Source organism: Carcharodon carcharias, chromosome 4, assembly GCF_017639515.1.
Source record: "Carcharodon carcharias isolate sCarCar2 chromosome 4, sCarCar2.pri, whole genome shotgun sequence".
Lineage (NCBI taxonomy): Eukaryota > Metazoa > Chordata > Chondrichthyes > Lamniformes > Lamnidae > Carcharodon > Carcharodon carcharias.
This window is the reverse complement of record NC_054470.1, coordinates 158,600,678-158,614,559: the sequence shown is the minus strand read 5'-3', so window position 1 is coordinate 158,614,559 and position 13,882 is coordinate 158,600,678. Positions and strand designations below refer to the sequence as shown.

General features: G+C 41.0%; 1 protein-coding gene across 8 annotated transcripts in view; it reads right to left on the bottom strand.

Moving 5' to 3' along the window:
• The window catches only part of LOC121277141 (ankyrin repeat and death domain-containing protein 1A-like), a 114,664-nt gene that overhangs the window by 33,757 nt on the left and 67,025 nt on the right, over positions 1–13,882 (bottom strand). For 7 of the 8 annotated variants that reach the window (XM_041186207.1, XM_041186208.1, XM_041186211.1 and 4 more), the window contains exon 14: positions 8,830–8,961. In XM_041186207.1, coding sequence (XP_041042141.1) covers positions 8,830–8,961 — 132 coding nt within the window. Of the gene's footprint in view, positions 1–5,905; positions 5,959–8,829; positions 8,962–13,882 lie in introns of those variants that run through there. The other variant, XM_041186215.1, reaches the window with a different exon arrangement.

The window sequence follows — 13,882 nt, the reverse complement described above, 5'->3', positions numbered from 1 at the left end:
CTTTTTGCCTATCCTTCCTATCTTCCAGTTAGTGACTCCTGTACTACCTGCCCGGTTCTCTTAGCCAGCTGGGCAGTCACTTGTTCCCTCTTTGCCTACATGCTCCTAACCTGTGGTGTGACCACCTCCCCAAACATGCTAGGTACATAGAGTCATAGAGGTCTACAGCACAGAAAAAGGCCCTTCGGCCCATTGAGTGCGCTGGTCAAACAAGTACCTAACTATTCTAATCCCATTTTCTAGCACTACGCCCATAGCCTTGTATGCCATGGCATCGCAAGTGCACATCCAAATACTTCTTAAATGTCATGACGGTTTCTGTCTCTACCACTCTTTCAGGCAGTGAGTTCCAGATTCCCACCACCCTCTGGGTGAAAAAATTCTTCGTCACATCCCCTCTAAACCTCCTGCCCCTTACCTTCAATCTATGCCCCCTGGTTCTTGATCCCTCCAGCAAGGGGAAAAGTTCCTTTCTGTCTCTCTGCCTGTCATAATTTTATACACCTCAATCACGTCCCCCCTCAATCTCCTCTGCTCCAAGGAACATAGCCCCAGTCTATCCAATCTCTCCTCATAACTCAAACTTTCCAGCCCAGGTAACATCCTGGTAAATCTCCTCTGCACTCTTCCAGTGCAATCACATCCTTCCTATAATGTGGATTCCAGTACTGCACACAATACTCTAACCAGCATTTTATACAGTACCAGCATAATCTCCCTGCCCTTGTATTCTATGCATCAGCTAATAAAGGCAAGCATCCCATATGCCCTCTAAACCACCTTATCTACCTGTCCCTCTACCTAAAGGGACCAGTGGACATGCACACCAAGGTCCCTCTGATCCTCGGTACTTCCCAGGGGGTGTGTATTCCCGTGCCTTGTTTGTCCTGCCCAAGCGCATCACCTCACACTTATAATGATTAAATTCCATTTGACACAGCCCATCTGACCAGCCCATCAATATCCTCCTGTAATCTAAGGCTATCCTCACAATTTACCACCCCACCAATTATTGTGTCATCCGCGGAACTGACTGATCAACCCTCCTACATTCAAGTCTAAATCATTTATTTATACCACAAACAGCAAGGGACCCAACACCGGTCACTGTGGAACCCCACTGGACACAGGCATCCAGTCACAAAAACGCCCCTCGACCATCACCCTCTGCATCCTGCTACTCGGCCAATTCTGGATCCAATTTGCCAAATTGCCTTGGATCCCATGGGCTCTTACCTTATCAGTCTCCCATGTGGGACCTTATCAAAAGCCTTGCTGAAGTCCAAGTAGACTATGTCAAATACATTGCCCTCATCTACACACCTGGTCACCTCTTCCAAAAATTCAATCAAATTGGTCAAACATGATCTCCCATTAACAAAACCATGCTGACTGTCCTTGATTGATCCCTGTCTCTCCAAGTGTAGATTAATTCTGTCCCTCAGAATTGTTTCCAATAGTTTCCCCACCACTGAGGTTAGACTGACTGGCCTGTAGTCCCCTGGTTTATCCCTTCCCCCCTTCTTGAATAACAGTACCGCATTGGCTGTCCTCCAGTCCACTGGCACCTCTCCTGTGACCAGAGAGGTATTGAAAATTATTGCCACTGCCCCTGCTATCTCCTCCCTTGCCTCACCCAACAGCCTGGGATACATTTCATCCGGGCCTGGAGGTTTATCTATTTTTTAAGCCTGCCAGACCACTTAGTACCTTCTCCCTTTCTATGCTAATTTCTTTAACTATATCATAGTCCTTCTGCCTGATTTCCATACCCACATTGTCCCTCTCACTTGTGAACACCGACACAAAGTATTCATTTAGAACCCTATCCACGTCTTCCAGCTCCACACACAAATTACCACTACAGTCCTTAATAGGCCCTACTCTTTCCCTAGTTATCCTCTTACTCTTAATGTACTTATAAAATAGCTTTGAATTTTCCTTTATGTAAGTTCTCTGCCTCGTGGACAGCTCGAGTTCCAAAACCCAGAGCTCAAGATTCCGCAGCCAGTGATACTTCCTTCAGATGTATTTATCTAAGACACATTGTGCATCCATGACCTCCCACACTCCATACCTTAACTTTTACAAACTAACTTACCAATTATTCACCAAACAGCTGCTTCTATACTGATATAAGAACTAAGCACTACAGACAGAAAAAGAAAACAGCTCCTCCTTCCCCTCTTCACTGAACTCCCTCACTCCCCAAACTCAGCTGCTCACTCTGTAAAGGCACACTCTGTGAAAGTCTCACTGACAGCCCTGTATTTATGCTAGCTGAGACTTAGATGATTCAACCCTGCTATCTAATTAGCTAAATAAAATAAATATAGGATGGATTTAATTAATTTTTGGTCTTGCTACAAAGCTTCTCACTGGGAACACATATATTTTGCAAAATCATCTTATCTCATCTGTCATCCTCCCTTATCCAGGTACTCATTGCTGCTGTGCCCAAAGGCTCTATCCTTTCCCACTCCTGATCTCCATCTCTGCTATTCCTAAGTGACTTCATCGAGCAGCATGGGTTCAACTTCCATTCTTACCCTGATTCAGTTATAGGTCTGCATTTCCTCCAACAGGGACTCATTTCAGCTCCTTGTCAAATATTAAGATTTGGTTGAGCCAAAACATCCTCCAGTTCATGTAAGCAAAACCAAAGTCAACCACTTCTGCTCTTTCAGTCACCTATGCACCTTCAGATCCACCTCCATCAACCTTCCTTCTGCCACCTGGTCAAGATCCACTGCCTCTTGAGTAAACAGGCAATAAATGACTTGTTTTCATATTCAAAACCTACAATGGCCTATTCTCTCTGTACCTCCATGCACACTTTCTGTCCTGCCATCTAGAACTCGCTGCTAGCAGTTGCAACTTGCTTACTCCTGCCTTCTTTCAAAAGTTTCAAAAAGCCTTTCTCTTCAATTTTTCTCCCCTCTTGCTCAGTCCACAATCTTGCAAACCAAGCTATATTTCATGCTTGTGAGGAGTGCTACAGAAATGTAAGCTGTCCTATTTAATATGGGTAAGGATAATTTCTATTCAAGCTACAATGTAAATTGCAAAATCAAATGTATCACATTTTGTAGATGAATCTGATAGATTGCCAACGAAGCAATAGCATCACTGCATCATTTATTCAGTTTGCATTGGCTTCTGCCAGCTTTATAAAACAAGACAGCAAAAAAATCCAAATCCATGCCAATACAACCTGACCCAGCCGTTAGGGAGGCTGTCATTTTCACTATTGTGTGGACACATTTAACTTGAAATAAGGAGAACACAATGTAAATTATGTGCATGGATCAGTGCTGTGTGTGTGTGTGCAGCGTTACTAAGAATGCAAAGCAAGCAAAACAAAACCCTAAATTGATTGATATTATCTCTGCCTAATTCAGCTAAGAGCAGGCACATTTTTACTGGTGTCACACCAAAGAGACATGCAATAACATAGCTATTGCCAATAACCATGTCATTTTCTAGCTCAAGTTAAATGATCATTGCAGCCCATGTCTTCACACAGCAAGTGCCGTTCCCCTATGACCCCTCTGCTCACGGTCAAGCAACGTCATGATTATAAGACACTCATCCTAGTTTTCAAATCCCTCCATGGCCTCATCCTTCCTTATCTCTGTAAGTTCTTCCAAGATATCTGCACTCCTCTAATTCTGATCTCTTCTGCATCCCCAATTTTAATTGCTCTATCAAGGGTGGCTGCGCCTTCAGTTGCCTAGGCCCCAAGCTCTGGAATTCCTTCTCTACACCCGCCCCCCCCCCCCTACCTTTCTACCTCGCTTTTCTCCTTTAAGATACTCCTTAGTACTTAACCTCTTTGACTAAGCTTTTGGTCATCTAACTTATTATCTCCTTACATAGCTCTGTGTCATACATTGTTTCATAATACTCATGTAAAGCATTGTGGCATGTTTCATTATGTCTGAAGCCCTATATAAACATAAGTTGTTCGTGATAATGGCTTTGAAAATCCTTGGGCAGTGATCCTGGCAATTACACCAGGATGTGTTACTCTTGATAACTATGTGGAGTAAGTGAGAGATACTCTAATGTTAATATGCAATGCAGATGCTCAATAGCCCGTACGAATTGGAAAGCCTGCTGATGTTCAATATCCTGGCCTTTCCATAAATGGTAAGGCCAGGAGTACAATTGTTTGCTGGTGATTCTATAGTGTTCAACTCCGTTTGTAGCTCATCTGACCAGAGCTTAATTGGGCAAACCTTATCATTAACATAACTGCCAAAGGCAGGACAAAGGCTGGGTACTCTGTGATGGGGAGGGCTCAGCTCTTGACCCCTGAATGCTGCTCCCAATTTCAGACTCGAGTCAGAGTGTGATGGCTAACTCGCCATTCGCCTGGATGGGTACAGCTGCCACAACACTTGAGAAGCTTTACACCATCCAGGAGACAGCAGTTTGTGTGACTGGAGCCCCTGCCACTAGATTCAATATCCCCTCCTTTCATTGTGATAGTAGTCGAAAATCTTTTATCCATATTTCTGAAAACCAAACACATCCAAAAAATGAATTTTTTTGAACAGCTATGCAGTTAATTTATATCTTAATAAAGCAATATAATATATTACAGGTGTATTAAGCGTGACTTGGCAGAGGCAAGAAACAGGGCATATGAGAGTTGGCAAATGGAGAAACAACCTAGTAGTTGTAGATTATAACTAGCCTACGCTTAGGCTATTATAATGTAAGTAGGCTTAGGCCTACCGTATACACGGCAGCTCCAAAAACCAAAAATATCTGAATACCAAAATGCACTCGGCCCCAAGGGTTTTGGATAAAGAATACTCGACCTGTACCATCAACTGCATCGAATGTGGCAGTTCAAAAAAGTACAAACACTTCAGGGCAACTAGGAATGTGCAAAAAAATGAGGCTTTACTAGCATTGTTCACACCTTGAAAACAAATTTTAAAAATTAGAAATAGTCGGCACTATTGATCTCACACACAAAACACGTCAGGGAGCATTTCTATTTGTTGTTTCTTAACTTTTTGAAAAATGAAATAGGGCAGATATTTAGTACCAACATGCGACTTTGTCACTAGCCACTGCTCTAATTATTTCTCGCTTGATGATTAATATAATTGATCTAATGACATGATAGATATAAAATACCATCAGCTCACAATTCCGTCAGTGTCTACAATAGTAGGTCAATAACAGTATTTAAATAGCACCTTTGACGACCTCAGGACATCCCAAAGCACTTTTATAGCCAATGAAAGACCTTTTTAAAGTGTAGTCACTGTTGCAATGTCTTTAAGTACCTCCTCCTTGTTGTTGATTTTAGCTGTAGCTAAACTGGTAGCACTCTCACATCTGAGTCAGAAAGTTGTGGGCTCAAATCTGTCTTCAGCAGCTGAGCACAAATCAAGACTGATACTCAGTGCAGTGCTGAAGAAGTGTTGCACTGGATGTTAAACTGAGGCCTGGTCTCCCTCTCAGTTGGATGTAAAAGAGCCTATGGCATTATCCTGGCCAATATCTATCCCTCAACCAACATCATAAAAAAAATTTACCTCATCACATTGCTGTTTTTGGGAAATTGCTGTGTCCAAATTGGTTGTCCCATTTCCTACATTACAGCAGTGACTACATTTCAAAAAGTACTTCATTGGCTGTAAATGTTTTGAAATGTCCAATGGTCATTATAAATGCCAGTCTTTCTTTTTCTTCCTTATTATAACCACCTGTAGAATTTGCGGAGAAACACCTCCATTGTTCTGAATGTGTGTAATTATTTCTTTCTGTATTTCACCAGCTGTTGCCTGTGTTTAAGTAGAGCTTAAAAGCAAAAAACTGCGGATGCTGGAAATCCAAAACAAAAACAAAAATACCTGGAAAAACTCAGCCAGTCTTACAGCATCAGCGGAGAGGAGCACAGTTAACGTTTCGAGTCTGTATGACTCTTCAACAGAACTAAGGAAAAATAGAAAAGAGGTGAAATATAAGCTGGTTTAAGGCGGATGGGACAAGTAGAGCTGGACAGAGGGCCAGTGATAGGTGGAGATAACCAAGCGATGTCATAGACAAAAGGACAAAGAGGGGTTGATGCTGGTGATATTATCTAAGGAATGTGATAATAAAGGTACAGATCGCCCTAGTGGGGGTGGGGTGGGGGTAAGGGATTGAAATAGGCTAAAAGGCAAAGATAAAACAATGGATCGTACTACATTTAAAAATAATGGAAATAGGTGGGAAAAGAAAAATCTATATAAATTATTGGAAAAAAGGGGGGATCAGAAAGGGAGGGGGGTTGGAGGAGAGAGTTCGTGATCTAAAATTGTTGAACTCAATATTCAGTCCAGAAGGCTGTAAAGTGCCTAGTTGGAAGATGAGGTGCTGTTCTTCCAGTTTGTGTTGAGCTTCACTGGAACAATGCAGCAAGCCAAGGACAGATATGTGGGCATGAGAGCAGGGTGGAGTGTTGAAATGGCAAGCGACAGGGAGGTTCAAATTGGGAACTTTGAACTTTATGGGTAGTGTTATTCAGCCCATACGATAACACTTACCACAACTATGTTTACTTACAATACATTCTTATCACCCATGGGAATGTAAGAAACACCAACGACTGGAATGTAAACATGAATTGAAAAGCTATAGAAAATTATAATCTACTGCATAAGGAGTGCTATTGAAGGTCCACAACTACCAATGACTGTGTTAAAAACTGATCACTTGAACGAATACTAAAATAGCTCACCGTGGGAACAGAGTTCACATTCTTTATGATGAGATGTAAATGTTGTTGTATTACATTAATTCACTGGTAAAGTTACCATTTTTAGTTTCACAAATACCAGTTAATTTATAATTCAAAATTATGTTATAACAACTTTTCTGGTAGCATCTGTATGGCACAATTGGTAAACAACATGGGGCACAAGCTTAGGTTTATCACTAGAACAGCCAACAAGATGGAACAATACCTTTCCTCACGCGGAGGCTTACTAGAACAGAGAATGTTTCACCACTGAAGCAGAGAATACAAAATAAATTAAAAGGGAATTGGATAAGTATTTGAGAAGGAGGAATATAAAAGAGCACAGGAAATGGGCTGAGAATAAATAGATCCAACTGAAAAGTTAGCACTGTCAAGGATACCATCAATCAAAGACCTCCTTCTGTACTCAGTACGGCACAGAATTAAGTCATACAGACCAGGAGAATCCCAGGTTCAATCCCCAGCCTCTGGCTTGTTTGCTGACTCCTGTGCTTTAATTGGTATTCACACTTCTAGGTACAGGAGCAGAAATAGTCCTGATCACTGTCCAGTAATCCCTGAAGAGAAGTGCATGTACATAAACATTGGAGGTGCCTCACACAATCAAATAGCCCGATAATGCTCAGTTTTACACAAAATATGAAGAATGATCACTTGTATGAGGTAGCTCCCAACCACAGAATGACAACCAGTACAATTCAATGAGAGTTATTCTGATGAAAGCATGAAAACAGGTGCTAAAGGATGCCGTGTTAATAACACAAGTGTGTTTGAAAGTCTGGATTTAGCATACAATTTTGGTTCTAATTACTGATTACCATAATTTGAACTTGCCTGGTGGTGCTAAAGCAAACATCTATAGGTTTAGCATTTCAATGCTGATTACTGGCAACTTTTGTGGAACAGGATATGTGGGCTTCTCGCAGCCACTTTCACTGAAGGGGTGAGGTGGACTGGCTGACACACGGCACCAGGTTTCAGAATGGCTCAAGGACCGAGTGAGAGGGTGCACAGGTTCTCAGCTGCAGCACTGGAAGTCCTGGTGGAAGAGATCCCACAAGGGGGAAAAGTGCCATTTCTCCCTCCTCACCCTCTTGTCCCCCTCTCATGAAGTATCTCATACTGTCCTACCTGGCTTCATATCATCCTCCTATTCCTTGTCCAGACCAAGAGGGATCCCTATCAAGATGCCAATAACCAAGCACTTTCTCCTGATGACTCCAATAAGGTGTCCAAAAAGGCCTAGGAGCTAGTAATTACTCTTTTCAGGTGAAGCCCTAAGCAAATTTCCAAAATAGGTATTGCTTGAGTCAAGTCTTTACAAAGTTCACCAGAGAGTCTCCTGATTTGTTTCAGAGGTCCTCTTCACAGTTCCAACAGCAATGGCCATGAAATAGTCAGAGTCCCTTTAAGTAACTTGAAATCTACATCAATGCCATGTTTACTCCCAAAAAGCTAGTCACTGTTCAGAAAGAGTGTTAGTTGAAGTGCTAACTACCAAAATGCCATGCAGCTTCTATGATGATAGCTAGCATGCATTTTATGTGGCAATCAGTTGTTTAACACCCTCCAGGCTACCATGCCTAGCGCTGCTTTTAACTTCTTCACCAATCTGCATCTTGTGCATCTTGCACTAAACAAGATTAAACAGGCACTTCTGCTTAAGAGCCCATCTTAGCCACCTCTTTAGCACCTGAGGTATTTGGCAAAAATGTCTTCCAGCCAGGGGAAAATCCTGAATATCAAACATTCCTTTCTGTTTATTAGCATAATTGTAAATGTCTGGTTTACACTTACCCAACAGGTAATATGTATCAAGGATGAAGAGTGTTCCTGAGAAACATTCTGGTTTTTGGTGTAGGAATTTCCAGTCAGGTATGAGAAAATTATTATGGTTGTAATCTGCACCCGATAAATTAAAATGGCTGTGGTGCAATTTAATTGCTGAGATGAACGTGGGTAGAAGCAAATTACATCATAAATGAACTTAATCTGTCTTTGAAGCAAGAATCTCATATGACACTTGGCATTTCAAAATGAAAACTTCTTCATTCTTTACTTACCAGCTAAGTTCCTCTGTTCAATATTAAGTAGCGCCTCATACAAGTCCTTGACTGGGTTCTTGCCAGTTAAAAGGATTCCATGTAACCAGATCAGCAACATCCTGTGGCCATGTTCCTTATAACTTTTTGGTCCTAAACAAACAGAAATAAATATTTGTAAACAATTCACAACAAGCTGTCTGAATACGAGCAAGCTTTAAGCAAGCCTTGAACCTCATTCAGCCTACTTAGATGTAAATGCTACCTTGTGATTAAGCAACTTCAGTGTATTAACTGAGTGCCTGATGTGATTTCACATGCCAATATATTTGGTAATTAAAATCTTTAGTCACCACACTGATTTACCAATAGTACAAGACAGGAAGACTAATTAACAAAAACCTTTTAAAGAGAAATCCTTTAAATATTAGCCAAAGTGCAATTGAAGAATGAGCCTGAGTTAAAGCCTAACCACTCAAAGGAAAACATAATGAGGTATACCCCACTTATTTTGTAACATGCTGCCAAACAAAACAAGATCGGCAAATGTCCTTGTTCTGTCACACTGAAGCTCTGGAGACATGATTAAAAAGATTTCCTTTCAAGGGAAGAAACATGAGGTGACATTAAAATATAAGCATTAGATCTTCATAGGACATAAGCTTTCACAATTAATTAGAGGTAAAGATGAGCTGATTTTCCTTTGCAGTACTACTGTTAACCATGTCTAAAAGGCTACAAACTGGTGCTTTATAGTGAGTAAAGAGAAACTACACTGTATATAGCTATAACTACTTCCCTGGGTAAACTTGGGAGCCAGTATATGCCTTGTGACGAAAGTATAATAATTTTCAAAATATTTTTCTGGTTTATCGTGAAATAGGTTTATGGATGTGATTATAGTCACGTCTGTCTGTGTGATCTAATTACATTTGGAGTCAAGTAGACTGCAAGCTTGAAATCATCAAAGGAAGCTAGATGTAGGAATGTGCTTGACATGTTAATGAGTAAACATGGATGCTGGCTTAGCATGTAACATGTGAAGGGAATTTTCATTTTTAGATAAAGAAGGGATTGTTGGATTTCAAAGGGATGTTAGTCTATTTACAACTAGCCAGATAAGCAAAGCTAAGGAACGTGTTTATTTCTTCCCAAAGGTTGCTGACAATATTGGTAACATGAAAGTTTTTATATTATGAGGAAGATACAGTTTCAAAGACATATGGAACAATAGAATTTGCATATTAAAAAGAGAGAAACATACATATAAAGGAGGACGAAAGGCTATGTGGAGAAGGCCATGTAAGATCTAACAGGAGTGTGTGAAACAGTCTTCAAGAAGCCTCCAGCCATTTGTGCATAAGTCTGCTATGTAAAGTAACTGAAGTTGGAGACACCTAGCTGGAATTCCACTGTCAAGTGGGTACTGTGTTAATTTGCTGAGTTTGTTTTAAATCTAAAACATATTTTGGATTGTTGCCTTAAAGGGAGTGTGTAACCAGGAATCAAGCTAATTAGGAATTTTAAGATTTGTTATAGTAACAAGTAATTGTAGTCTTATGTATGTGCTGAAATCTTTTATTTTGTTAATAAATATTTTAATTTAATTTCTAAAATCTAATTGTATTGGTGGACTCATTACTTCTGAATTCAGTGCACACGTTTTCTCGTAACAAATACAAATTGCAAAACCGCTGTGATAGCACGACCAAGTTTCCCTTGTGGATTTGGTCCACCTGGCACACATCATCTGCCACGTCATAACAGCCTTGAATACATAGGGATATTCCAGAGATTAAAACAAAGGGGGCTGGCACCATTCTGGCACTAGTGAATAAATTAATTCACCTTTGTAGTCCTTAAATGTGAAAGATTTGCAAAATATTAAGTGGCAAGAGAAAACCTTGGATAGGTTGGCTAGCCAATTGAAATCCACGCCATCTAAGGAAGATAAGTAATAAATTCCAGCAGAACCAAGATTTTTATTTTAAAATGGGATGGTCAATAAATACTGGCTTTGCCAATGATGCCTATATGCCATGAACAAATACAGAGAGAAAATATTTCTAATTGCCATCCTTGAGTTACCAGGACCATTTGTACTTTGTATTTGCCTGGACAGTAGGGGTGATTCTGAGTATGAGTGGAATATAGCAGAGAACAAGGAAGGGCCATCCGACTCAACAGGCTCACTCCTTTTACAGATCACATACTATCTATTCTGTCATCCAACATCCCCTCAGTTATGCTTAGTTATGACTGTGTGGTGGAATGGGAGCAAAATATGGAGCTTGTGTGCATTTGAAGCGATAAATGCAAAGTAAACATTTTTCAACACTATAAAGAAATCAAATTCTGTCTTAACAAATGAAGAAAGCAAGATAAATGATATTTTCAGCTTTTAGTCAGGTGAGTACTGCCAATTTTTATGCATTGAAATGAATGGAAGGTCAGTACCACATCATGATCCTCAGTTCTCTCTGTGGGTCCTTATTTCCAAACAAGTGACAGGAATACTGGATGGTTAAGATCTCTGAATGAATAATATCCTACAGTTCCCAGTTGATTTTATCGCTGCATTTTGATTATCTTCATCTACAAGAAAGTGCAATTTGCTGACAAACTGTCAGATCGTTGGAAATGTTGATTGAAGGCAGGTTAGAGTAAGAGACCAAAAACTATTGAATTTATGCAAACAAATAAATCAGAATATATTTGATGTACCATACTGTATCTAAAAAAAGCATTATTCACATAAATATGTTCACATAAATGAGTTCTATTAAGTAATGGATGAAAACTCAGGATTTTAGGCTCTTAATTAAGTGTTATTCAAAATTGATAAATCAAGTACAGACAAGATTGCCTACATACATGCAACTTCCACTTAGTTAGAACCTTCAAGATAAAAAAGCTTCCAAGGTGCTTCACAGAGGCACAAAGAAAAATATGAATGCCAAGTCAAAGGTGATAATAATAGCAAAAGTAACCAAAACCTGGGTCAAAGAAATTAGTTTATAGGAAGATCTTAAACAAGGAGATGGAGGTAGAGGGGTTAAGGGAGGGAATTCCAGAGAGTGGAAGCTACGAGTGGGATTTTGGGTTGGGAGACAGTGGCATACTGGCAATGTTACTTGGCTAGTAATCCAGAGGCCCAGGTTAATGCTCTAGGGACATGGATTCAAACCCCACCATGACAGCTGGTGCAATTTGAATTCAATTCATAAAATCCAGAATTAAAAGCTTGTCTCAATAACAGTGAAATTTTCCATCCTTACCTGATATGGGCTACATGTGACTCCAGACTCTCAGAAAATATGATTGACTCCTACTGCCCTCTGAAATGGCCTAGCAAGCCACTCAGCTCAAGCACAATCAGGGATGGTAACAAATGTTGGCTTTGCCAGCGCCCACATGCCTTCATGGATTTCATTGGGGTCATAATGTTCACTCATTGACATTGGGGTCTCAAGTACACAACACCACATTGTGTGGGAAACGGTCACCCAGCTGTGATTTTCCCTGAATTGGCCAATTAGTGGCCAGACGATAGGCTCACCATCCAATTAAGGATGGCAGGCAGTCTCTCAAAGCTGGAGGATCAATAGAAGGTCCTCCAACACTGAAAGAGCAGCTGCTTGCAGTTCAGGTAATGAGTGAGGGAGAGGGCACCTCCATCTTGAGGCGTCCTCCCGACAATTTATGGCCTGAATTTTTCAGGCGGCGGGTGGGCTCATCAGGGGCAGTCGTGGAGCCAATCGCCGCCCGCAATCAGCTCCGTGCTGCCATTTTACACTGGCGGGCCAATTAAGGCCTACCCAGCATAACACGCAAGCCGTAGCGCTCAGCGCTACCTGTGCAGGCGGGAGGGGGTGGAGGGAGAGTCTGGGCCAACACTCTTTTCACGCAAGCCGACTGAAAAATCCTGCCCGAAATGTTTGAAGTTTTAAAAGATGGCCACAGCATCTGGGCCACCATACGTGCATAGGTCATTGAAGATGGCAGGGCAAGTTGAGAGATCAGTTAATAAAGCATATAGTATCTTAGGCTTTGTTAATAGGGGCATTGAGTACAAGAGAAAGAAAGTCATGTTAAACTTGTATAAGACATTATTTAGGGCGTCATATTTGAGGAAGGATGTGAAGGCATTAGAGAGAGTATAAAGGCGATTCACTAGAATGATTCGCGGGATGAAGAACTGTGGCTATGAGGAGAGGTTGGGACTGTTTTCCTTGGAGAAGAGAAGGCTGAGAGAAGACTTTATAGAAGTATTCAAGATTGTGAGGGGTACAGACAGGGTAAATAGTGAGAAACAGATTCCACTCAAGAAAATATCAAGAACTAGAGGGCACAGATTCAAAATATTTGGCAAAACAAGTAAATGTGATGTGAGGAAACATTTTTTCACCCAGAGGGTGGTTGGAATCTGGAACAAACTTCCTGAGAGGGTGGTGGAGGCAGGTTCAATTGAGGTATTCAAAAGGGAATTGGATTGCTACCTGAAAAGAGGGAATGTGCAAGATTATGGGGTTAAGGCAGGGGCATGGGACTGGGTGGAATGCTCTTTCAGAGAGCCAGTGCAGACCCGATGGGCCAAATAGCCTCCTTCTGCACTATAAAGATTCTGTGATTGCAGAAAGGAAACCCCACCACAGGGCAGCTTGGGCCCACAGCTTTGGCCAGGCAGGCAAGTAAGGCCTCAAAGCCAGTGAGACCACATCCGGAATACTATGTACAATTTTGAAAGAAGATATAACGTGTTAGAATCAGTTCAGACAAGGTTCCATCAATTCATTCCTTGGATGAGGGGCTTATCTTATGAAGAAAGGTTGAAAAGTTTGGGCCAATACCCATTGGAGTCTAGAAGAATGAGAGGTGACCTTACTGAAAGATAGAAGATCCTAAGGGGACTTGATAGGGTAGATACCAGGAGAGACCAGAACTAGGGTACACAGTTTAAAAATAAGTGGTCTACGTTTAAGACAGCGATAAGGAGAATTTTTTTTCTCTTACAGGGTTGTTAATATGTGGAATTCCAGAAAGCAGTGGAGTCTGATTGAATTTATTCAGGCAG